Source organism: Ischnura elegans, chromosome 10 (assembly GCF_921293095.1).
Source record: "Ischnura elegans chromosome 10, ioIscEleg1.1, whole genome shotgun sequence".
Classification (NCBI taxonomy): Eukaryota; Metazoa; Arthropoda; class Insecta; order Odonata; family Coenagrionidae; genus Ischnura; species Ischnura elegans.
In genome coordinates this window covers 18,360,413-18,388,097 of record NC_060255.1, presented here as the reverse complement: position 1 = coordinate 18,388,097, position 27,685 = coordinate 18,360,413, and the positions used below count along the sequence as shown (strand labels likewise).

At 42.2% G+C, this 27,685-nt stretch overlaps 1 protein-coding gene and 1 non-coding gene across 3 annotated transcripts; both read right to left on the bottom strand.

The window, feature by feature from the left end:
* Window positions 1–1,656: 1,656 nt before the first annotated feature.
* LOC124167144 lies at window positions 1,657–27,685 on the bottom strand. 2 transcript variants are annotated; one of them, XM_046544945.1, is made up of 8 exons: window positions 27,165–27,685; window positions 23,503–23,701; window positions 11,731–11,862; window positions 9,868–10,015; window positions 9,034–9,216; window positions 5,831–5,979; window positions 2,808–3,047; window positions 1,657–2,489 (listed from the first exon to the last, which is right to left on the bottom strand). In XM_046544945.1, the coding sequence occupies exons 2-8, from the start codon at window positions 23,698–23,700 to the stop codon at window positions 1,755–1,757; spliced, it is 1,785 nt and encodes a 594-aa protein (XP_046400901.1). In that variant the 5' UTR covers window position 23,701; window positions 27,165–27,685; the 3' UTR covers window positions 1,657–1,754. The 2 variants fall into 2 exon arrangements, with proteins under 2 accessions (XP_046400901.1, XP_046400902.1); XM_046544946.1 differs by lacking the exon at window positions 27,165–27,685 and having other exon boundaries at window positions 23,503–24,267.
* On the bottom strand, window positions 5,395–5,466 carry Trnad-guc. Its single transcript has one exon. It is a non-coding gene; the product is annotated as a tRNA-Asp (tRNA).

The following is a 27,685-nucleotide window of genomic DNA, read 5'->3' as shown; positions in this document are numbered from 1 at the left end:
AACCATTGTCCAAACGTAATACATCTATTAAACCACAGCCCTAAACCTGCAACCGTGCAAGATGCATAACTTGTCGCATCCTCATTACCAAACCCCTTCCCGATAAATTCCTCGCCTTCCCTCTCCTCTCAGTGTCAGACCTTTCTTGCAAGACTAAAAACATTACGTATATACTGCAGTGCCAGAAATGGCCCGCTTTTTACATCGGCTTATCCACTACCCCCTGTGCATCGGAATGAATGGGCATCGCATCTCTTTTAATAGCGTTTCCTCTCTTTCTGCCTCCCTTCCAGTCTCCATGCATGCTTCCTCCCACAAAGCTCTACTTGACGAGTGCTATAAAGTGGGAATATTGGCCTCCCTCCCCCCATCTACCACCCCCAAGAGCTGAAGGACCTGGAGCAAGCCTGCTTTTGGGCTTTCCGTGCGTTTTCTGCACCAGATATGGCAGTGCTGTGGTAGGTGGAAAAAGTCAGAAATCAGAGGGTATAAAATCGGCCTTACTGGGACTCCAACCCAGAACCTCCCGGTTTCCGGCCGGGTGCTCTAGCAGTTGCAATACCAGGATTTCGGCGGGGGTTTATAAACAGTAAAACTCCCTTTGCTATACATTTAAATGACATATTTTTTAAAAACATTTATTAAAGAAAAAGTGAGAATAAATTGCACATGAACAAGAATAGTTAATTATCATGTTTAATACAATAGATTATCTTGATTTATAATCGATATAATATTTCTATAATACTCAGATAACACAATCAAATTTAAATAACTTCGGGTGATTGAAATTTTGGCATAAGACTTTCATTCCAGCCTTTACTCGGGGGAAAATAAAAATAAACAAAAATACAATGTCCACAAATAAATAACAAATTTAAGCTCGGATCGCACGATAATGGTCAAAGTATAAGTTTGAGAACATTATGAAGTGACATGGGAAATAAAACCAGTTGATCTAATAAAAGATATATAGCATAAATCCTTATATAAAATAAATATTTTCCAATGACTTCTATGTTCTATGCATTTTTATAACAATTAGAATATTTTATAACGCTGGGAAGAATTAGCATTGAAACGATATATTTACAGTGTTAAAAACTGCCTCGATACCATCTCGAAAGTATGCTGACAATTGAAATATGACTCGCCTTTACCTACTATTACTCGAAATTTAGGTTTAAAAGCACTTGAAACTTAGTCAGATGAAAGATTCTTCCAAGATCAAGGAAGTTCCAAAACACTAAATCAAGTCTAATTCAAGAGAGGCAATTTAATAAATTTTATATATCTAAATAATTTTATATAAATAAGGCCGCAGTAAGCAGTGGAGACAAAGGATTCATACCCCTATGCTTTGGAAATAAAGTAAAATTGGCCTATTACGTTTCGTTCTCACAAAGTCTAGTTGCCAACATGCGTTAAACAGTGAGGAGCGTGCGTTAGGAAGATATCGATGGCCAAGTTCTAACAACACGTATCTCAAAATCGGCCGGTTTGAGAGAAGTATCTTCAACAAAGTGTAATGACATTAAAAAAGTAAAATACAAGCAAAACACAACTCTTTGTTTGCAAATGAATGCTTCTTTTTCAGTTTCGTGAACTTTTGGTTTTTAATTTCAGTGTACAAGTTAAAAAAAATAATCGTTTTTTTTGCTCTCCTGAAAAGTTGCTATTTTTGAGATACGTGTTGTTAGAACTTGGCCATCGATATGTTGCCGCATCCTATATATTCAACCTATTCTTCGGCATCAGTACTTCATCCCTTCGTAGGGCACCACGCTCTTTATCGGTATCCCTTCCTCCCCCGTCCTCTGCGCGTCCTTCTCGCGTAGCGTCTCCTTGGGGCCGGAGATGGCCTCGACCAGCGTCTCGGCCAGTTGCTCCAGTATCGCCACCGCCCCCACCACTGACATCCCCAGGATGAACCCCAGTGACCCGCCAGCGTCCGCCACGAACTGCGTGAAGTCGTAACCCCAATGCTCCTCCATCGAGGACACCACCTTGTTGGCGTAGTAAACCATGAGGCCGCTGTACGCCACCGTCGCATCCGCAATGGCGCTGACGTTTCCGGAAACGGAACTCTTTCCGGCGGTATCTCTCCTCTGCGATGACTCCACTAGATTCTCGCCACCCTCCGTTGCTTGCGCCATGGCGACTTCGGCTCCGCAGTCCGAGCTATTGTCACAAAAGACGCGACTTCCGAGAGATGAATTCTTTGTGCTGTTAACTCTACCAAATCGTCCACTGCAGTTTCCCGAGCCATCACAATCCATCCTTTCCATCGATGATCCCGACGAGACCCGATTCATGACGTCGTCTCGAGAAGATTCATCAAGCGTGCCCTCCCGGTCATTGCCGTTGCTCCTAGCCCAATTCAGGGGAGCAATGAAACCGTTTCTGAAATCTACCGTTCCCGAAAAAGGCTTCCTGTTCACGAGGAATGATGTGTATTGTGTTTCGTGGCACTTGCGATGGCAGGTTCTCTGTCGGAAGAAGAAAAAGCTAACGATAGCGATCACTTTAAGCAAAAGCCTTTGCGGAAGATGCTCCATGAAAAGAGAGGTTTGACTATTACCCTTTTAAATTATCTTTGTTGCAAAGAGGGGCGAGTTTTTTTTGTAAGAGAGATCTAAAGTCTCTCGAATCGTAACTTCGCGAACCAGAATGTATGATAGGCTCCATCAGTTCATGATGCTTCCCAATCGGTAAGGCAAGACCCTTTGTATGATTTCGTGAATACTCTTTACTTAGACGAAATGGAATATAGATGTAAGAAGACTGGTAGAGTGGATGTTATATACCTGACAGGCGAAAGCATTGGCGGAAATTTCCGTCTCGTTCTCCCCGTTGTAGCCCAAAGATGTGTAGCTGCTCAAACCAGTCAGGAGTAGGTACTGCTTGATCAGTTCCCTGGTGTCCTCGTAAGTGTTGCACTCCTTCACGCCCAATTTCTGTTTTCCCGCAACTCCATTCGGCGTTATCCATGGGCCAGTACACCCAACTAATCCAGCCAGGAGTCTCCAGCGACATAGACTCTTGCACTGAAAGATGGGTGCCATTTATCCCCCAAACATTAACGTTTATAAACGATAATTGTACTTAATAAGTACAAACTTAAGTGCATTCTGATATGTGTACGTACAATTGAAATATTTTCGCCGGTTTATACTTAAACGCAGGGATAAAACTAAAATTGATGGATTTAGTTGTGATATTGTGGAAGTTTGACGGTATTTATAAAATTTAATTGCACCTTTCTACAATTATTTTAATGCACACGGTGCGTTTCGGATAAGAGAGCCATCGCCTGCTATAAAACCTGATGATGGATCTGTGAGCTCTTGCATCGTGCGCGTTAAAATAATTGTGGTTGAGTGTAATTACATGTTATTTTAATATGGTAATAGTTACAGGAATAAAAGAATATAAGCTTTAGAAAATCAATCCACTTTTGATTATCCTAGCTGGTTTATTGAATCAAAAGCATCTAATTTGAAATCTGTGTAGAACAAAAAAAGGTTATGAGAGAAAAATAAATTAAATTAAATCTTCTCGGGTTTTCAACTGGGTCAGGGTCTGCATGTTGTGACCCGAATTTTCTTTGAGAGAATTTCCCGAACTTCATCAGCCCTGAAGATGTTGGGATAGCCTCCAGACGAACGTCGGCATACAAAATGCAGATTCTTACCCGGTCGGAATCCTGAGAAGAATTTATTCCGGTCATTCACCGGGAAAACCCAAATTATTCCGGGAAAAGAAATTTACACATTATTTATTCATGTACCTGTACACATCTTCAGATCAATGATGAGAGATTACCGAGGCAGGGGTTTATAATGTAGTTACAGCTTTACAATTTATTTGGGGCTGAAAATCTATGGCTAAGTTTTAACAACGCTTATCTCAAAATTTGGCCGGTCTGAGTTAATATTGCTAATACTTTTAATAAAAGAATAAAATGCAAGCAAAAAAACAACTCTTTGTTCGGAAATGTATGCTCCTTTTTCAGTTTTATGCATTTTTGGTTTTTAATTTCAATTAAACTAACATACAATTTAAAAAATGAATCGTTTTTTGCTACCCTGAAAATTTGCTATTCTTGAGATACGTGTTGTTAGATCTTAGCCATCGATAAACCACTTCAAAGTTACCTTTAAAGCGCATGTGAGATCGCCAATTTCAGAGAGGTTAATGTTAACTTGGATACGAACCAAGAACCTCGGATGCCATGCCGAGCACTTCAAATGTATGTAAAGTCGTATTTCTTCCAGGTCATTGTGGATTATCTTTTCCCAGAAATTTCTGCACCCGCCAGCGATTCCTATTTCTGTTTCCTTCGCTCAAAAATGGATCCCCGATAATTAATTCTAAAGCAACATATTGGATAAACTCTATTCTTCATGAATTTACAGACTTGCTCGTGTTATTTTCAAAGCGATAAATCAATACGATAAGGTACAGTAAGCTGCTATTTGGTTACAAGAGAATATTTAAAAGGACAAAAATAATCCGGTGGCCGATTACAAATGACGGTTTCCGCATTACAGTTTGATATTAAGTCGTTTTCCGACTAGCAGTGGCAGTTATTTCCATACAATACACGTGAGCGTTATTCCAGCAAGAGAAGCAGAACGCCCTGCTGTCTAGATCAAGATCTCGTAGACTACAACTAAGAACCTTCCTCACAATGGCTGCCGTGGTAAGTCGAAAATCCTGTTTCAGAGGCTTTATTCCCATTGAAACTGGCTTCCAGATTACCCTTTCTTCGGAGTTTTATTTCCCAAAATAACCATGGCTTGAAAATGTTCAAAGAGATCTTGCATCTGATTCACAGACAAAAAAAACGGGGCAGTCGTGTGACTGGCCGACAAAAGTGAAAACTGAAATAATTATTATCCATTTATTTTTTATATAGACTTAATATTATTAAAGAACTATTTTTTCAGTAATGCTCATTTTTCAACAAAAATTGAAATTATATTTTTCAGCAAACTGTTTATTATTAAATATATATTAAAAATACGATGTGTATGAATAAAAAGTAACATCATTTATATATTAAAATATAATATGCTTTTATTTCTTTTATTTAATATGCTTTAAACCTAAAATTGTTCACTATGCACATAAAAGAAACTGCCTAAAATTGTACTGACCTGTATTTTTATAGCGTGTACACTCTTCTGCACGTTCATGCACGAGCTCTTTATATTAAATGAACTTATACAATATACACTATAGATTTTTATTTTCAATTTTAATATTTTTAAAACAAAAAGACTTTAACAGTCTATATAATAACAAAGTTTATTTACTATACCTAGTCAGCCTCGTAGTTGAAATATCCATTGTAAATTTTTTTTTATTATATGAGATTGAGGAAAAGTCCTCCCCGGCGGGGAATAGAACCCCGGTCTCCCGCGTGACAGGCGGGGATACTGACCACTATACTACCGAGGATGTGATACTAAGAGACGAATTTTAAGACCGAAATGTATATCTCGCATTAGCGATCGCAGTGTCGGGTCGGTGACGCTCACGCGAATTCTATGCTTTCTCCCCATCCCGCAAAAGTGCTTAACGCCGCTAAAGAAGTTTTCACTTCAAAAATTCTGTCACCACAGTAGGTGTGGAGGTAAAAGGTTTCATACTTGCAATCAGTGGCGGATCTAGTATAGGGGCGAAGGGGGGCTAAGTGGGAGTAATCTTCCAGCAGTAGTGGGGGTCCGAAGAAAACGTCCATTCTATCTGGTGAAAATTGGATACCCATAGATCCGCCGCTGCTTGCACGGAATCCTGCAGGCAAACCAAATTTCAAGATTACCTTCCCTTCACTGTACGACCGTTTATTCACACATATCCTGTCTTTCTGGCTGATCGTTTTGATGTGGTGGGCGACGATTTTCAGGTCTATTTGTTCGTCCGCCTTCATCCAAATTACCTCGTACATTCCGGAAAACTGGGGACCAGTCTCTGCAAAAAGATAAAAAGTGTCAAGATGAACGCCATATCCGGAGATGTTACAAATCTTATCCATGAGCCACCTTGACTTTAAAATTAAAAATTGTGCAGTCTTAAGCCACTACATAAAGAATAATAACAAGCTTGAGCACATCCAAAGAGATGGAATCTGATTGTTTTTCCCTACCTTTAAAAGAGAAAGGCAAAGGAAGGCCCATGATTAGTTATTAATTAACAATAACCTAAGTGATTAAAAATACTGTCCTTAAACAATTACATGTAAATACTGCATTATAATCACTATAACAAAATAACTTAATAACTCATAAATATTGTAAAAATTTAAGGAAAATAAATAATTCAGCCGGTGAAAGGTTTTTAATAAAGATGTAAAAGATTTTTTTTAATCAAATTTGTATTTTTGCGAAGAAAAACATTTCTGCATTGCAATATCGAATGCAACTAGCCCCGAAATAGATGTGTAGATGACCGAATACAATTGTTAATAGAAATAAGCTGTTAACATGATGGAAAAAATTAGACCGGGGCAAGAGCTTCCCACAACCTCTCGAGTGTACCTATGTCGGAGTTGCCCTCGCGAGGGCTGTAAGAGGATGGTAAGCAATGGTCAACCTGGCGACCTAATTTTTTTGTCCCAGGACCTTGACTTTTGGCCCACTCACACACCCCGATCTCTTAACAAAGTTTGGAAAATAATCGCTTATATAGGAGTAGCTATTGAAATTGGTGGGCCTTGGTCACCAACGAAACATTGGATTGTCGATAGAAGAGAAAATTTAGCTTTTTTTTTCAGCTAAAAAGGCAAATTAATAGGAGAAAGTATGATTTGACGAAAATCACACGCTAGTATAAGAAGCATCTATCCTTTATCTATCTGATCATTATGATTATAAGCATTTAATGTCAGTGAAAGTGATTTAATAAAGCAAATGAAAGAGCATCTGCATCCTCTCTCCTTTGCTTTTCTTACGGTTTACCACGAATCAGAATCCTTGTGCGAAATCATTAGAAGCTCTATATTGAAGGTTGAAATGCAATTACGCCTTCTCATATGAACTCCTATGTATTTAATTAACGAGATTTCAGAACGAATGCTACGAATTTAACTGCAAATTTTCAAGTATGGTTAACGGAAATGATTGCAGAGCTGATTGGGAGGAATCAGTGGAAATAGGTGAAAATTATAACAATATTTTATAGCTTAATCACAGATTAAATAAAATACATGGAGAATCCATGATAATAATTTTGTAATGAGAATTCCTGGCGACCATCTTAAAAATAAGCTAAATGTGCGTCAAATTTGAAGTAACTTAAAACGTAATTTCCACAGAGTAAGGAAATAATATGTGGAATTGCACTGAATGGTAACAATATGATTTCCCGGGATACGCCAGGGTAATTTTTAAAAGAGGAGTGCTCAGTAAGACGTAATTGAAGCTTGTTTTAACTTAACTAACCGCACTTATCTATTACTCCAATCGAAGCTAACGCTAAAAATTCTAAAGTAAGATAACGCCGTCAATTACCTGCAACGAATCCATTTTCGCATATCTTGTATATGAACAGCGACAATTTTCTGTCACCGGCAAAAATAGACATCGAAGGAACATGAATTTTTTCGATCAAATCATTAAGAGTTGGACTATCCAGTAATTACGAATAGCACCAATCCGATTGCATCTTTCGAGAAGCTGGAAAACCTGTACCTTTCTTCCAACCCGGAGTTTACTGGAGTTCATTGCAGAATACCAAGCCGAATAACTTCTTACTCCTGATTTGTCTTCCATCACTTGAATTCTCCTACTCGTCCATTTTACCTTAGCGTAACCAATATCATCGACTGTAAAAAATTCTTGTAATTTGACGAAAAACAACGCCGTCACATACATCCATATCTTAAATGCTCGTTTACTGCTTATCGTTCACAGTTCACTCACTATCATTTATAACCAGGGACGGCAAGTGAAACGAAACGAATTTCATTTCGACCCGGAGGGAAACGAAAATAGAAGGCCTATGTTTGGTTTCGTTCCTGCACGAAATTAAAATCATCAAGGAGTTTAGTTTCTACCCGGGACGAAAATTTACGCCCACGAACGAAATTAAACCAATCGAAACTCGGCTGCTCATAGTTAAGTTTCGATCCCAGCATTTGACCGGAGGGGGATAAAGAGGGAATAGTTTCGACTCATCACGTTTGATATACGTGTAGAGAGGTTAAAACATTGAGCTTAAAAATCGTATGGCCAGTTTGCGTTCACCGTTCTCCTGTCAGAGGTAAAAATATGAGTGCCCCATGCACCTAACGGCGGTGGGCCGAGCCTCTACTTCATTCAGTACTCGGTGTGTGGGTCGAAACTAAACCGTTCGAAGGTGAAGCACGTGGTCCCTCCGGTGAGAAATATTATCTGCGTTTCGTTTCGTCCCAGAGTTTTAGTTTAGTTTCCACCCGAAGAAGTTTTGACTCCGATTTCGTTTCGTCCCAGAGTTTTAGTTTAGTTTCCACCCGAAGAAGTTTTGACTCCGATTTCGTTTCGTCCCAGAGTTTTAGTTTAGTTTCCACCCGAAGAAGTTTTGACTCCGATTTCGTTTCGTCCCAGAGTTTTAGTTTAGTTTCCACCCGAAGAAGTTTTGACTCCGATTTCGTTTCGTCCCAGAGTTTTAGTTTAGTTTCCACCCGAAGAAGTTTTGACTCCGATTTCGTTTCGTCCCAGAGTTTTAGTTTAGTTTCCACCCGAAGAAGTTTTGACTCCGATTTCGTTTCGTCCCAGAGTTTTAGTTTAGTTTCGACCCGAAGTAGTTTTGACTCCGATTTCGTTTCGACCCCGAGTTCAGCTTCCCGGGATTGAATCCATTTCTTTTCGTTTCTACATTTCGCTTCTGGTAACGAAACTATTGAAATTTTATTGGTTTTAACTTTCGCTTAGTTTCGATTGCCATCCCTGGTTAGAACACGTTTGCATCGTTGACGACCACTTTTAGTGCCTCTGACCTCTCTATATACGCTTAATCTATGGTAGTACTCTAGAATTTCTGACTCACCAGTCCAGATTTCCTTAGCTTCGTGGATGTAGAACAACCATCCCGCGCCTTCTTCATTAGGATCAGTGTGCTTCAAAATCAAAGAATAGCCAGCAGTCGATCCGGATGAATAAGTCTCCACCAACGGAACGAGGGTGTGACACTGCCCACCAAAATAGGACATGTGGCTCTTCACATCGATGTCTGCATCGCAGTCAAGAAAAAAACGAGAAACTAAGTGTTTGACAAGTGATTTTGCGCATTTACACTAGGTTAAAATCCTCAAAATATAAGTATTAATCAAGACGTCGAAGATTTTATAAAATTAAACCTTCTTTTAATATGGTGTGGTATGACATTTGGGGTAGGCGACCGACATCGAAGATTTATTTCGCCATGGGGAAGGTTGGATAGGTAAGGGTGGAGAGAAATATGGCGTCGGTATTAGCTTGCACTTGACAAAATACGCCAAGGGTACCATGGCTTAACGTCCTATTCGCCGGACTGAGTTCCAGCCAACATGGATCGGTCTTTTGTCACATACCCTAGTTGTCGGAAAAATGATGACAATTCATGAGCTGATCGTTGAAATTTTGCTGGCAATAGACTTCAAGGAGCACCCAGAAAAATACCGTTAATTTTAGCGTAAATTTTTTCTCAGTAAAAGAGCAAAAGATAGGTAGTAGAGGAACCACCCAGAGGTAGATTCGCATACTCACTAGTCTTTCAGAAAGCGTAGCTCATTTTTACAAAACAATATGTCCCTTCCTCTACGTGATTATTTTAAATCATACTGGTAAACACAAGAAAACAACGCGTCAGCAAGATACAAAAAGGAAAAGGGATGAAACTCACTTGGCGGTCTTCCGTTCAAGCCGTAGACACTCAAAATGTCTTTGTCGGTGTAAGTGGCCTCGCTCCAGAAGTCAGTCAGAGTTGTGTTGCCGAAGGGGAAATTTTTCCATTCAGATGTCCACCTCAAGCTGGAACCAAGGCCATATTTCTGGAATCACAAAGAAATTGAAAAGAAAATAAACACAATAATATCCACGACCTACGTTACCAGGTTATGAAAAATATTTTTTACAAAATAAGCTCCAATATCTATTAAATACTCCATGCGACAATAGTTCTACCTGTATTAGAATATGCTACTTCGGTGTGGGATCTCTATTGTAACAAGGATACTTTAAGCTTGAAAAAGTTCAAAGAAAGGCACCCAAGTATACTATAGGGAAGCATAGAAGGGGGACAGTGTCACAGCTATGCTAGGGTGTTTGGGATGGAAACCTCTAAAGGTGAGAAGAACCATAAATAGGTTATGTGGGGTCTACAAAGCCTCAACAAAAAAGCGGGGTTGAAACGAAATGGGGCTAAAGCTGGACTCACCCTGCTACGTAGGAAGGAACGATCGTAAATTCAAAATTAATTTCATGTAGCAAGAGACAGAATTAAAAAAAAAACTTCCTCCTTAGAGGAATAAAGGATTGAAACGAAGTGAAGATATTTTTAAGATCTTCCCCGTAAATCCTACGTAATTTTTAAGAATAAGAGTTCATCGATTCTTGGTTGATGATATTGTGGTTTTTTTATGGAGAGTTTGAAATTAGGTTATCTGGGTCAATCTTCATTTTTAGTTGTATGATATTAGATTTAATGTATTTTTTATACTCTAGGTGTATTTTCTGTTTCTTTACTTTGTCATTACATAGGTAGACTTGTTATTCACTTGTTTAAATCTGATGCTGCCACTAGACAATAGCCTACTTGCAATAATTTGTAATAAATAAATTTTTGTTCGCACACCCACTGTTAGGAAAGTGTTTGTGCTTTCATTCACGTAAATGCACACATTTCTCGTAATAAAGTACTATAAATTTGAAAACTATGATTATTGATCGAATTACAATTATATTTTTTCTCTAAAGTATTCAAAATGATTTTAACTACGAATGTATCTGGTTATTTAGTGAGAATTGTAGTTGAACTGAAGAGGAATTTTCTCAACTGATATTGGACAGTAATTATCCGAAAGGGCAAGAAGATACAACCTCTGCCACTTCCTCTGCTTATTTCCTCTCGGTGAATAGTAAAACTTCTCTGCTTTGAAATAAATGTGTTAACGTAGATAGTCATTATTTTAATAAATACCGTCTTTTAAAAATACGGCATTAATTGTTTATTGTGTTAACTGTGTCTATTATGTTGATTTTAAGAAAGATTCTGTTAAAATATGAAATGAATATAATCACTTCGGATTCGAATCCTTCCAAAACTAAATCGCAGCTAATGCGTGTGAAATAAACCTACTCAGCTACGGAGCCACATATACCTATAAAACGTAAGCGTTGAGCCCAAATATGAATCTAAAGAGAGGAACGACCTCGCCTTGGAGCCGAATGAAAACACGGCCAAATCGTGAGCGAGAGTTTCCTCAGTGCATTCCATCCGCTAGGGCTAATGCGCCTGGAGTTTGACTCCCGTCTCGCTATCCCGATCGCCTCCGCGTCCGTCCTCGTCGGCTCTTGGTGGCTTACAGCTGAGGGATGCAGGTTACCTCATGTGCAAACCTTCCAAGTTATTACCGACCCGATCACATCATTTAAGTGGGGCTCGAGGGTGTCTACATATTAATGGAAACGAATCACCCGTTTATGACAAATTGGCAAGTTGATCGGATGAGAATAAAAATTCACTTTTTAATACATTTGTTCTCACCTTGATAACGTCTAGCCGATATCCAGGAGAGCGGCATATGGTGATAGATGGGTATGACATAGTAGTGTTGATGAGAAGCTTAGAGTGCGTAGAGATGGGCGGATCCGTCAGCTTCTTGAAGCACTGTGCGAGCTGTAATATTAGGGGATACCAATCACATTACTCTCGCTATTCAATGAATAAATTATTTTCACGCAAAACAATTTATTATAGCCATCGAAACTATTGTCTACGAACAAGCTGACAAGGAAGAAAACCCTGAAGAAATGCAGATATGAAAAACATTTATTTTTAAGATCTGAGGTTTTCCCGGCGTATGATGATGTTTACGTTGTTCGGGTTTCCCACCGGGTGAGGTTCTCCATCTCTGCCGACGTTTCTATGGCCGTGTCGTCCATCGTAATCATGCCCTGGTGACGATGGACGACACGGCAATCGAAACGTCGGCAGAGATGGAGAACCTCACCCGGTGGGTAACCCGAAACAATTTCAACAATTATCACCGTGGCTAGTCCCGGTATACTTAAATTCGTCAAAGAGAGAACACCTATATGTGTTCAAAGTTCGGACTTGACTCTCCGGCTGTGGCGCCGTGCGCACGATTTGGACAGCTCGTCGCATAATATGCTCAGCAGTCCATACCACCTTGTCCGGTATAGTCCACAAATTTCCACAGGGAAGAATGACGCCTCGGTAGCTTAACTGGCTAAAGCACTCGGCCGGAAATCGAGGGATCCGAGTTCGAATCCCGGTCAAGGCGAATGATTTTTTCTCTGTGGATTTTTCGCACAATTGTGCATTGCGGGTGACTCCCGTAAAAGTTATCACCGTGGCTAGTCCCGGTATACTTAAATTCGTCAAAGAGAGAACACCTATATGTGTTCAAAGTTCGGACTTGACTCTCCGGCTGTGGCGCCGTGCGCACGATTTGGACAGCTCGTCGCATAATATGCTCAGCAGTCCATACCACCTTGTCCGGTATAGTCCACAAATTTCCACAGGGAAGAATGACGCCTCGGTAGCTTAACTGGCTAAAGCACTCGGCCGGAAATCGAGGGATCCGAGTTCGAATCCCGGTCAAGGCGAATGATTTTTTCTCTGTGGATTTTTCGCACAATTGTGCATTGCGGGTGACTCCCGTAAAAGTTATCACCGTGGCTAGTCCCGGTATACTTAAATTCGTCAAAGAGAGAACACCTATATGTGTTCAAAGTTCGGACTTGACTCTCCGGCTGTGGCGCCGTGCGCACGATTTGGACAGCTCGTCGCATAATATGCTCAGCAGTCCATACCACCTTGTCCGGTATAGTCCACAAATTTCCACAGGGAAGAATGACGCCTCGGTAGCCTTCGTAGACGGACGTGTTTCTACCGAGCTCTTGTTTAACGGGAACGCGAAAGCTCGACCGGCGAGCGAGACCTCGTTCGCCGGCACTCCTTCGGCTTCGGCCCCCGCTCAGGCGCCCAGTCCCAACCATGGCGACTGAACGACGAAGCACCCTTCTTCTCACGACGGAGGAAAAGGACGATTTTCCCTCACCACTGGAGGTCTACATTTTCTTAACGGAAACGCTGGGCCTCGTGGATGAAGATATCTATGGAATTCAATTTGGTTTTAACAGAAGAATGGTTTTTGTGAAACTACATACCGAAGAAAGAATGCAGATAATCATGGAAGATGGACCGAGACGTCTGCCCTTTCCATCAAGAGGAAACGAGAGAACTAAGTGCTCCATTGAGAGCACAGCCGGAACACCTGTCCAAGTAAAAATCATTGGTCTCCCCTTTGAGATTGGATTGATGGAGATATCGAAGGAATTATCCCAATATGGAAAGGTTCAAAGAATTTGGGAGAGTACATGGGGAAGCCACCGCATGCAAAGGTTCTACACAGGTACGAGATTAGCCCGCATGGTGATAGACAGCAACATACCTTCTTTTATTAAGGTTTCCGGACAACGTGCTCTCATAATATACGAGGGACAGAAGCGTACGTGCGCAAGATGCGGTCAAGTCGGCCACGAGAGGAAAAACTGCCCACGGAACACCAGCGGAAGAAGTTACGCAGAGGCAATGGCTGCCCCACTCTCCTCTGCACAGTTTCTGGATGAAAAGTCCTTGGAAGAGGCAGCACGAGGCCTTATCGCACTTGAGACCGCACCGAGAGACGAATTTCCGGCCTTACCCACGAGGCCCCATTGGACCAGACAGTCCGAATCGGACCATGGATCCCCGGATCGGAAGCGACAAGCGCGTGAGGCTTGCTCGGCATTGCAGGACGCCCCCGAGACCTCGACACCCCCTCCTGCAGCTGTGGCCGACATTTCCCCCTCCCACACTTCGACACCCCCTCCCGCCGCAGTCGACTGCCCCCCTGGCTCTCCCAAGCCGGTAACGCAGCACGAACGGGAAGAAGACGCCATGACGGAAAATAGTGGCGTAATTGTGGCCTCCGAACTCCCCCAAGTCACGATCATCAGCGAGGACCTATTCCGGACAATGGAGGAGAAGACCGCTAGCCAGCCTGCGGCATCACAGGACATTGATACCCTGACTCTCACACCTGAGGATTCGGAAATCAACATTTCTGTTTCACTCTCCCCAATCAGCGACAACCCGACCATAGAAACCCTTTCTCTTCCAATACCACCTTCGACATCCTACTCCTTGTCCCCTACGCCTGAAGACATGTCCACTGAGCACCAACATGCGAACTCTGACTCCTCCCTGTTTTGCCCACCCGAGCTGAGACCAAGCGTCACCAGAAGCCGTTTCTTCATCCCTGTCTCCGAGACAGCGTCGGAGACGAGTGCGGATGAGGAGACCTTGGATGGGGCGCAGTTTAGACAAGAGACATCGGCACCGAAGAGCCCCAGGCGACCTGGGAAACGGCGAGGGGAAGCAGGCCGTCGGAAACCACGGCGCCAGGGCGACACAAGTGAAAAAAATAAAGAGAGTAAGTAACACCCCGCCTCACAACCACCATGCGCTGTCTGACTTTAAATATTGCCAGGATTTCAAACCCGATCAAAGTAAAACTCCTCTCGTCCTTTATTCAAAATTTGAAGCCTGATATCGTCTTGCTACAGGAGACGACTTTTGATTTTGTCTGGCCGGACCCAAACTTTCAGATATTTTCTAATAACCTAGGGACTAACCTAGGTATTGTCACACTTGTCCACAATAATATCTCCTGTCACCACATTCGGCGTCACCCCTCAGGACGTATTTTATCACTCGTTGCCGCAGGAACCCATTTTATCAATGTTTATGCCCCATCCGGGGAAGGAAATAGACATGCACGTGACCGTTTTTTCGAAGACGATCTACTGTCATACTTAACAACCTTCACTGGGAAGGCTGTAATGGGGGGAGATTTTAATTCGATATACAGACGCGAAGACTCGGACACGAACCGCGAAAAAATCACTTACCGGCCGAGCCACTCTCTTGCGCGGCTCATCCAAAGCACGCGTGCCTCTGACGCCTCTCTCCTTCCCGACGCCCGCCCCGCCCCTTTCACGAGAGCAGGACGCAAGTCTCGCACTCGAATTGACTATTTCTTCCTTTCCTCTTCCATCAAACCCCTATTCATTTCCATCCAAACTCTACCTGTAAGCACCTCGGATCACTGCGCTCTAGTGCTCGACCTTAACCTCACTGATACGCCTTGTACTGCGCGGCATCCCCCCTCTCCATATTGGAGAATGGATGTAGGCATCCTTGGGGAAGAAAACATTCGATTAGCCATTGGAGATCGAATCACAGGCCTAATATCCTCCATCCGCCCCATGACAGACATCACGAATTGGTGGGAAAAGGTCTTCAAACCTAAAATAGCGAGTTACATAAAGAAACTACAGAGGCAAAGGTCGAAGGAGATCAATTTCACACTCTTTTTTATAGAAGTGCATTGAATGACCTGATGCAAGCACCAGAAAAACATGCTACCTTTCAAAAACTTTCTACGTCATTGAAAACTGCTATTTTTAATTTAGAACTAAGAAAATATGCCCCACGGTGCTGGCAGCGGGAATTAAACCCCGGCACATGGGGTCCCCTTACACTTGCTGACCTCCAACGCACTGTAAGATTACAACAAACCCAGACACACTCGCCTCGCCTCTCAAACAACAAAGATGGCCTTCTCCGGGAAGCCACCGCACACCTCACGAACACCTTCCAACGCTACCCCCCTTGGAGTGAGGCGGACATGCCCCCTTTGCCAAATCTTCCAACCCTCCCGCTCGAAGCGCAAGACACACTCACCGGCGGCATCGCTGAGGAGGAGCTCGATGCCGTAATAAAATCGCTACCAAAAGGAAAAGCGCCAGGCATGGATGGATTACCCTTTGAATTCTATGTAACTTTTTGGAATATACTTGGGAAAACATTAAAAAATGTTCTCAATCAGTCATTGACTGATGGAACTTTGACTCCGAGCCAAAGATGCGCCGTCATTAGCCTCCTTCCAAAGTCGGGGCGCCCAAAATCATTCCTCGACTACAGGCCGATAGCGCTCCTCAACAGCGACTATAAAATATTGGCGCATGTGCTTAAAAACCGCATGATCGAAGTTACGGACCATGTTTTGTCTCCGTTACAATTTGCCATCTCAAGGCAACGAAACATAATAGATGCCACCTTACTCATCCGAGACATAATTCTATCCGCATCCGAAATGGAAAAAGACCCTTGCTCCATACTTGCTGTAGACCTCAAGAAGGCCTTTGATTTTGTTCGCGTTCCATATATTATTGAAATAATGAAACGCATGCTCTTCCCTGATAAATTCATTGGGTTCATCAGCACCCTATATTCAAACGTGAATGCCAGAATTAAAATAAACAATGCCCTCACCCCCGTTGTTGAAATAAGGAATTCCGTGAGACAGGGTTGTCCGCTATCTATGCTATTATTCGCCATTGCGATGGACCCGGTCATTCGCACACTAGAAGCAGCGAACATAGGCATCACGTGTGGAGGTTTTCGTCATACAGCTATTCTATATGCTGATGACATCAGCATATTTGTAAATTCAGACGAGCAGCTGGTGACTGCAAAAGAGATAATTCAAAGATATCAATCCGGCGGGTTAATCATCAATGAGAAAAAATCAAAATTCCTCCATATCAGCGGGCCACGACCAGTATTGCCAGCACCCTGGGCGGAGGTGTCTCCATTTGTGAAGATATTAGGCCTATGGTGGGGCGCTAATCCAGAAGATATGCTCACTCGAAACTGGGAAGTGGTGGAGCGGGCCGTACGTCAAGGAGTGGGAATGTACACACTCAGCTCGCTGCCTCTCACGGGCCGTGTCCGCGCAGTTGAGCAGGTAATAACGCCCAAGATATGGTATATGGCTCACGTTTGGCCCCTCCCCAACAAGACTCATGCCATCATAGTAAAATCTACGAACGCTATGATTTGGTATAAACATATGCGGAAGGTCTCCCGCTCGCAGCTCTACGGTCCGTTTGATCGCGGAGGGCTAAAATTGACGGACGTAGCGTTAAAATGCGATATACTGCTAGCGAAGACACACATACGAATTCTCGCGGGATCGGACAATCCGAGGAAAACCTTAATGAAAAATGCATGGGCAAAAGCTGATAATCTCATTACTTTCCGAAAAGCCTCTACAAACATTAAAAAGTTAGTCGAAATTCTTCGTGCGGGGGAATCATTTACTACGAAAATTATTTACGAGAGAGCATTGGGAATTAAATACCCGCACTTTACTCGTCCACCGTCTAATTCGTGGCGGAACTGGGCTGATAGTGGGAAAGATGCTAGACTCATTAGTACGATGTACTGCGTGATAGCCGACCTGTTGCCTATAAGACAACACCTCCACCGTATGCGTCTTGCCGCATCCCCAAACTGCCCACTGTGTGGGCAAGAGGACACCAACAGCCATCATATTCTTGGCTGCAATGAACCCCCTATGGAATGGCTAGTCTTAAGGAGAATCCTCAGAACTTGGGACACTTTCGGTGCCGGTCCAGATAGTGACGATAGGCTTATTTCCCTCAATTTTCGACTTTTCCCTTCCTATAAAAACAAAATCCTTTCCACATTGATATCCAAATTTGTTTATCTAAGACTGCATGGTGGGGATGTGGGCGGGGGTCTCTCAATGCTGCTCAGCAACCTTCCCCTCCGCGGCGCTCCACCGTCTACACGACCCTGGCTCCTGCGACTCTTGAAGGCGAGGGAGTGAGTGAAGTGACTGGACGTCGCCCTGATTGCTCGGCGTACTCTTTGATGTGGGAGCACACCAGGGCAGTGACAGCTGTATGCGGAGAGGACCTTGAGCAATAGACTACCGAAAGACAACAGCACTCTTCAAAATGTTCTAATTGTTCTAATGTTTTTTTTTTTAATGTTTTTTTTTTTTTGGTCTTTAAAAATAACCAAATGAACTTTGAAATAACTCTGTACATCCATCTTGAAAATAAATGCAATTTAATCGTAGCTTAACTGGCTAAAGCACTCGGCCGGAAATCGAGGGATCCGAGTTCGAATCCCGGTCAAGGCGAATGATTTTTTCTCTGTGGATTTTTCGCACAATTGTGCATTGCGGGTGACTCCCGTAAAAGTTATCACCGTGGCTAGTCCCGGTATACTTAAATTCGTCAAAGAGAGAACACCTATATGTGTTCAAAGTTCGGACTTGACTCTCCGGCTGTGGCGCCGTGCGCACGATTTGGACAGCTCGTCGCATAATATGCTCAGCAGTCCATACCACCTTGTCCGGTATAGTCCACAAATTTCCACAGGGAAGAATGACGCCTCGGTAGCTTAACTGGCTAAAGCACTCGGCCGGAAATCGAGGGATCCGAGTTCGAATCCCGGTCAAGGCGAATGATTTTTTCTCTGTGGATTTTTCGCACAATTGTGCATTGCGGGTGACTCCCGTAAAAGTTATCACCGTGGCTAGTCCCGGTATACTTAAATTCGTCAAAGAGAGAACACCTATATGTGTTCAAAGTTCGGACTTGACTCTCCGGCTGTGGCGCCGTGCGCACGATTTGGACAGCTCGTCGCATAATATGCTCAGCAGTCCATACCACCTTGTCCGGTATAGTCCACAAATTTCCACAGGGAAGAATGACGCCTCGGTAGCTTAACTGGCTAAAGCACTCGGCCGGAAATCGAGGGATCCGAGTTCGAATCCCGGTCAAGGCGAATGATTTTTTCTCTGTGGATTTTTCGCACAATTGTGCATTGCGGGTGACTCCCGTAAAAGTTATCACCGTGGCTAGTCCCGGTATACTTAAATTCGTCAAAGAGAGAACACCTATATGTGTTCAAAGTTCGGACTTGACTCTCCGGCTGTGGCGCCGTGCGCACGATTTGGACAGCTCGTCGCATAATATGCTCAGCAGTCCATACCACCTTGTCCGGTATAGTCCACAAATTTCCACAGGGAAGAATGACGCCTCGGTAGCTTAACTGGCTAAAGCACTCGGCCGGAAATCGAGGGATCCGAGTTCGAATCCCGGTCAAGGCGAATGATTTTTTCTCTGTGGATTTTTCGCACAATTGTGCATTGCGGGTGACTCCCGTAAAAGTTATCACCGTGGCTAGTCCCGGTATACTTAAATTCGTCAAAGAGAGAACACCTATATGTGTTCAAAGTTCGGACTTGACTCTCCGGCTGTGGCGCCGTGCGCACGATTTGGACAGCTCGTCGCATAATATGCTCAGCAGTCCATACCACCTTGTCCGGTATAGTCCACAAATTTCCACAGGGAAGAATGACGCCTCGGTAGCTTAACTGGCTAAAGCACTCGGCCGGAAATCGAGGGATCCGAGTTCGAATCCCGGTCAAGGCGAATGATTTTTTCTCTGTGGATTTTTCGCACAATTGTGCATTGCGGGTGACTCCCGTAAAAGTTATCACCGTGGCTAGTCCCGGTATACTTAAATTCGTCAAAGAGAGAACACCTATATGTGTTCAAAGTTCGGACTTGACTCTCCGGCTGTGGCGCCGTGCGCACGATTTGGACAGCTCGTCGCATAATATGCTCAGCAGTCCATACCACCTTGTCCGGTATAGTCCACAAATTTCCACAGGGAAGAATGACGCCTCGGTAGCTTAACTGGCTAAAGCACTCGGCCGGAAATCGAGGGATCCGAGTTCGAATCCCGGTCAAGGCGAATGATTTTTTCTCTGTGGATTTTTCGCACAATTGTGCATTGCGGGTGACTCCCGTAAAAGTTATCACCGTGGCTAGTCCCGGTATACTTAAATTCGTCAAAGAGAGAACACCTATATGTGTTCAAAGTTCGGACTTGACTCTCCGGCTGTGGCGCCGTGCGCACGATTTGGACAGCTCGTCGCATAATATGCTCAGCAGTCCATACCACCTTGTCCGGTATAGTCCACAAATTTCCACAGGGAAGAATGACGCCTCGGTAGCTTAACTGGCTAAAGCACTCGGCCGGAAATCGAGGGATCCGAGTTCGAATCCCGGTCAAGGCGAATGATTTTTTCTCTGTGGTTTTTTCGCACAATTGTGCATTGCGGGTGACTCCCGTAAAAGTTATCACCGTGGCTAGTCCCGGTATACTTAAATTCGTCAAAGAGAGAACACCTATATGTGTTCAAAGTTCGGACTTGACTCTCCGGCTGTGGCGCCGTGCGCACGATTTGGACAGCTCGTCGCATAATATGCTCAGCAGTCCATACCACCTTGTCCGGTATAGTCCACAAATTTCCACAGGGAAGAATGACGCCTCGGTAGCTTAACTGGCTAAAGCACTCGGCCGGAAATCGAGGGATCCGAGTTCGAATCCCGGTCAAGGCGAATGATTTTTTCTCTGTGGATTTTTCGCACAATTGTGCATTGCGGGTGACTCCCGTAAAAGTTATCACCGTGGCTAGTCCCGGTATACTTAAATTCGTCAAAGAGAGAACACCTATATGTGTTCAAAGTTCGGACTTGACTCTCCGGCTGTGGCGCCGTGCGCACGATTTGGACAGCTCGTCGCATAATATGCTCAGCAGTCCATACCACCTTGTCCGGTATAGTCCACAAATTTCCACAGGGAAGAATGACGCCTCGGTAGCTTAACTGGCTAAAGCACTCGGCCGGAAATCGAGGGATCCGAGTTCGAATCCCGGTCAAGGCGAATGATTTTTTCTCTGTGGATTTTTCGCACAATTGTGCATTGCGGGTGACTCCCGTAAAAGTTATCACCGTGGCTAGTCCCGGTATACTTAAATTCGTCAAAGAGAGAACACCTATATGTGTTCAAAGTTCGGACTTGACTCTCCGGCTGTGGCGCCGTGCGCACGATTTGGACAGCTCGTCGCATAATATGCTCAGCAGTCCATACCACCTTGTCCGGTATAGTCCACAAATTTCCACAGGGAAGAATGACGCCTCGGTAGCTTAACTGGCTAAAGCACTCGGCCGGAAATCGAGGGATCCGAGTTCGAATCCCGGTCAAGGCGAATGATTTTTTCTCTGTGGATTTTTCGCACAATTGTGCATTGCGGGTGACTCCCGTAAAAGTTATCACCGTGGCTAGTCCCGGTATACTTAAATTCGTCAAAGAGAGAACACCTATATGTGTTCAAAGTTCGGACTTGACTCTCCGGCTGTGGCGCCGTGCGCACGATTTGGACAGCTCGTCGCATAATATGCTCAGCAGTCCATACCACCTTGTCCGGTATAGTCCACAAATTTCCACAGGGAAGAATGACGCCTCGGTAGCTTAACTGGCTAAAGCACTCGGCCGGAAATCGAGGGATCCGAGTTCGAATCCCGGTCAAGGCGAATGATTTTTTCTCTGTGGATTTTTCGCACAATTGTGCATTGCGGGTGACTCCCGTAAAAGTTATCACCGTGGCTAGTCCCGGTATACTTAAATTCGTCAAAGAGAGAACACCTATATGTGTTCAAAGTTCGGACTTGACTCTCCGGCTGTGGCGCCGTGCGCACGATTTGGACAGCTCGTCGCATAATATGCTCAGCAGTCCATACCACCTTGTCCGGTATAGTCCACAAATTTCCACAGGGAAGAATGACGCCTCGGTAGCTTAACTGGCTAAAGCACTCGGCCGGAAATCGAGGGATCCGAGTTCGAATCCCGGTCAAGGCGAATGATTTTTTCTCTGTGGATTTTTCGCACAAATTTATTTTTAGGTTCCGAATTACAAACAGCAGCATCAAGTACTTACTTATGACCTTTGTATGATGAGAATTAATTTTATCTCCCAAAAGCAATGCTTGATTTATTTAGAATACAACTCAATGAAGAAAGGAAATTTGTTTTTTAATGTTTACTATAGTGACTAAGAATAGAATTTGTGCACACTGTTAGCGAGTAGTATACGAGGACTGTTCATAAAATAACGGGAACTAAATTTTTTAATTTCTCACAAGTTTGTACAGTCCGATTGTCTATATTATTTCATTATGTCGGTATACGTTCCCATGAAGCATGATTAAATTTCAATTGTATTCAGCGTTTGCTTTGTCTCTGGTAGCTGCTAATGTCAGACGTGTTTTTATGAGCTCGGATATTTTCAGCTCAAGCTTCATTGCTTGTTCGTGGATTTTGGTCAAAACAAAACCGAAAAGATGCCCCAGCGTCCATATTCGCCAAACATGGCTCCGTGCGACTTTTTCCAAAAATAAAGGTAACCGTAAAGGGCCGTCGTTTTACCAGCAGCGATGACATTAAAAGAAATCGCTGACAGAGCTAAAGACTATCCCTAAGATCGATGTTGAGAGGTGTTTCGAGGGTTAGAAGAAGCACTGACACAATTGCGTAATATCTAATAAGGACTATTTTGAAAACTAATGTAGACGAATGAATAAATATATTTTTCAAAAACCTGAGATTCCTGTTATTTTCTGAATACACCTCGTATTAGCATGAAAACTGACACCCTATTGGAAATATTCAATTGCGTTCAATGGAACAGTGACAAATTTCAATTGAATATATGGAAATTCGATTGAATATGAGGAAATTTAATTGAACATTGGCACATTCAATTGAATTCAATTGAAATTTACAGTTAAATCTCGCAGTTTTTTCCAATAAGGCAGACAATGCCGCAAAGAATGAGGTGATATAATTGAAAGTACTTAATCGTGTAGGAAGATTTAAAGCAAATCTTAAACCACTGTCTACTAAAAGTAATGTATTAACTGTGAATAAAATGCTTAATTGGCTCATTATCATAGGGTACTATTTAAAAAAAAGAGCTCAAAATTCAATATAATAATACACATTCTGTGGATAAAAGTAACAGTCCTTTGTTGAAAACGTATATTTAACGTATACAATAACATGTATGGTAAAAGGTTGCTGGAGTATGTTGTACCTCATACCTTTAATTGTGTGCTAAAGACTCTATGTCATCTAAAATCTTTGACCGAAATTAAAATAAAAGTGAAAGAATGGTTAATAATTGAAACTGTAAACTTGTAATTTCTTTAATTTATCTGTAATGTACAAATTGTATTAAATTCTCATATTTTGGTGTCAAAGTTCCTAAAACTTTTTTTTGTTTATGAAGTTGAAACTTGAAATGTAATATAAATGCTATTATTTCAATGTGCCAATATGTGGGATAAATGGAACTTTCTGACACGCCATATGGCTTGGAAGGACCAAGTAGTATTTGATAATAAAGGCAATCTACATTATATATAAAAATAAAGAGCCTTGAGAGATTTTTCACTGAGAAATAGTCATTATCTCGCGAAAACATTCTGATACTGTTTTATTAACTCAGTGACTAACCTGAAAAAGGACAGTGATGGAGCAGGCGATGAAGACAAGAAGTCTCACGACTTTCCTTGGTTGCCCAAGATAAGCCTTGAATACTCTCACGGCGCATTGCTGTATCTTGAAAACCTTCTCGCTCTCCAACTGCATTCGTTTCTTGAATCTCGAATCAGATGTTTCCATCCTCTTCTTCGGCAGTAGAAAGTTAATCATACTTACGAATGCAGCGTTTAAGAAGAAATAGGCAGAAAAGAGTAGAAATGAGATTAATCAGTCCAAGGATATATAAAATTTCCTCTGTTTTGTAGCCAAATATTAAGTGCTGGTAAGTAATCGAGTTAGAGTAATCGGATTACTTATAACGGTTACTTCAAAAGTAATCGTTATACGTAATCCAATTGCTCTAACTTTGTACGATTACTCTACTTTTTGTAACGATTATTTTTTAGGAAGCGTAATTTTTATTTGTAATTTACTCCTTATGGTGAAAGACGAATCGTTCCTTTCGTTGTAATCGTTGCTTGCTCGTAATCGACGATTTTTTTGTGATTTCAGTTATTTACCTTGGCCTGCAGATGACTTCAATTCCTTAAGTACCATAATTTTCTTGTTTAGCTTCAGCCACTCTAATGCTTTAACCAGCTTATAATGGGCACAAAATATGACACCCCTCGTGTCGTTATACCTGTTATTATTGTATGGATCGCAAGTGGTATTGGCATTAGCTGTTTCTATGGCTCCATTATTTCACATTTTTACTGCAATATTCGACAATTATTGGGTGAGTGATCAGTCTTACAATAAGTAATTGTAGCTGTAATCTTTCTTACCATTTTTAAAATCAGTAATCTGTACTCGCTATTGACTACGTTTTGTACGAAGGAACTGTGCTTTTACTAACACTGCAAATAATTATCCCTCTGAATACAAGCGCATTGCAGAAAGACGAGGATGCATTTTTGAATGCTTGGGATGTAGAGTCATTGTCGATATTACTTAAAATTCATTTAACTTCACCATTACTCAGCCTTATTCTCAACATAGAACCCTAGCAGTAAGATTTTATAAGACCCTACCCCCATCGCAATCTAAAACGCTTTCAACAGAACTTCTTTACGATGGAAAACAATAAAATATTACCGCAAAATAATTGCTGCACGAAAAACTCCAAATACACGTGGATGTACTGACAAAGGTATTGAAATTTTTTTTGATATTTTTATTTTTTTATTTTAAGAACGTTTATTTGCCCTGCAATAATTAATTTTCCTCTCCAAAGAAAGCTGTTCCAGAAAATGTAAACTTGACCACAGAACGAATCAATTGAAAGCTCATATGAAATGATGAAACCACTACGCGAAATGGACTCACTCATGTTTTGAACGAGCGAAAATCCAGCCTAGGACTTGATTGGAACATAATACTGGGTTACAGTTTTTATCACATTTTTTGTTGACTTCAATTTTTGAGCTGTCTTAGGAGAAAATTGGCCTGATGATTTCTAAACTGTAGTTATTTTCCTTCTACCTCGTCAAGTTTTTCCCCTACACCTTGCGTAAATGTGAGCATACTCAACTTGACTGAACGTCGGTCACAGGAGACATCAATGCTCTCCAATAGCTTACTTTCCTTCATCAAAGAAATCGAAAGGCATTGATTGCGATTCGTTACCCACCATTAGTGTATTCATAATATACAAATTATTTGGTTTTAGAAACACAGGTTTAGACGAATGGCAATGGTCAATTTTATCCTAATTTGAAAAAGGCCAGATTGGCGCCAATGCGATGCCACTCCACGTGACGTTACAGGCACCTAGTTTCTATACGAGAAGATAGGAGTTTTACATCGTCTTAGATAACCAATGCATGCATGAGGCACAGAGCTCAGGGAAACATCTCTCAATAATCACCTACTAAAATTGCCTATGGTCGGAAAGTTTCCTTCGTTTGATAGGGTATTAATAATACTTATTGAAGCCAAGCGCTACCTGCTAGCATCCTGCGTCGTATCAGCGCTCAAAGCCAAGCCCCAAGGCATGACCACCTAGATACTCAGTATCTAGGTGGTCATGCCCAAGGTCACCAAACAAGACTGCAGCGGGAACCAGCAACACGTCACGATGGGTTTTCCCAGCATTCATATATGCCTCAATAATCACCTATTAAAACTGGCTACGGTCGCAAAGTTTTCTTCGTTTGATAAGGTATTAATAATCCTTATTTAAGCCAAGCGCTACCTGCCAGCGGGGTACTCTGCTACCTGCTAGCATCCTGCGTCGTACCAGCGCTCAAAGCCTCTCCCCAAGATCACCTCACTTGCGGCAGAGGGAACCAGAACGACGTAACACGGAGTTTTCTCAGCATTCATACTTAGCCGTTGTGTTTTCACGCTCTTGAAATTTTTCACTTTTCATTTTACCGCGAAAAATAGATATCGTCATTTAAAAATCTAAAAGTGTGAAATACATACTCCAGGAGTAATAATCTTTCGATTTATGCAATGAAAAAATAATAGGAAACCACCCTATTGTCCGGCATTAACCCTATGCGACTGTTACCAGGTGACTTACGCCGTTGGAGGCCAGCGACAGGTGTACAAGTGTCTAGTTAAATACAGGAGATACTATAGTTAGACACAGGCACTTACTGTCTGTAAAAAAAAGCAAGACACTCGGGTTTGAAGAGCTCCATCGTCTAAACCAGGCAATCAATTTCAATGCAACAAAAAGCACACGAAAAAGAATTTATTCCTACGTTGGATCATTTACATAAAAAAATTTCGCCCCATAGTATTTCCTGTGCTTAATTTTTTCTAAAAAAAGTGTCCGTTTTTTGCGCGTGAAATCAAGTTGCCCAACTTTGAGCGCGTGGTATTCCCGTAGTTTTCGTTCCAATAACTTGGAATATTGGTATAAGAAAGCCAGATCTAATATTGAAAATTTGAAGAAAACAAATGTTTATACCACGAAAATTTATAATTTGTTGTAAACAATGAAAATCTTTGCTAACTTCGAAACCAAGAGATCAATTCAAATAGCGTAATATTTGCTGGTAGCGCAATATTTGCTTCTTGGGGAGCTTCAGTGTAGAGTTTCTATAAGGCAATGCTTAAACCGTTACTGACTTACGCGTCACCCGTGTGGCTGATGGCTTCTAAGACCCATTTATCTAAAATTCAGAAAACCGAGAATATTCTCATCCGAAAAATAGTTGCTGCTCCCTGGTTCATCAGGGATAAAGACATCCGCAAGGAACTACGCATAAATCCGATCCTGCGTGAACTAAAAGAAAATTTAAGAAACTCACTCCGTCGAACCGAAAACGAAAAAATTATTAAACTTTGGAATTACGCACCGGACGCAATGGAAAAGCACAGAGCCCCTAATTCCGCATTCCTCCCTTACCATATCCCTTCCCCCTAAATAGTTTCCCACCCGCATCATAAAACACTCTGTATGGGCAGTATATAAGGTTAAATTTCCCTTTGAATTCATTCATATACAAATTTTATACGGCTTATTACATAAAAAGATGTTATCTGTGGCTTAAAAAGTTGATGTTATGGATAAAAAGGACGTTTTTTCTCTTATCTAGAGGCCAAATTAAGTCAAAAACGAGTATCAGATCTAATACAACAAACTGGTTGTTCCCCAGTGTAATTAAACGTCGACTTACCTAGAGCTCAGACTTCGACAAATATCGCAGCTGCTCTCCTAGCGATCGCAGAACTCAAAAGGTCACTCCGGGTCCCAAGAAACGAATAAACTTCCCCACTAAAGTGACGCCGCATGGCAAGTCTGCATTGACCTCAAAGCGCATGCGTTGAGGCTGTATTGCTCTGATGGGGCTCAGTAAATCATTGACTGATATTGCATGTCAGCGGTTAATACTGTCAACCATCGGCTTTCTTTCAGGATAGAAACACCAGAGGTCGTAAACGGAGCAGAATGAAAAGCAGTATAAACATAATAAAACATATCGATGGACATAGGCTGACAATATTCCATTGGACCATCGATTGCTATCTACACGTATCCCTGGAAGACCAGAGATAATGTTTTCAATAAGTCCGTCGCATGGAGGAGACCTTGACGATTCAAAATTTCAGCAAACATGCCAAGAATTATCTCTAAAAGATGAAGTATTGAAGGGAAATGAGAAAACGTATATTCCGGCCTATTTTACCATGTAAAGTA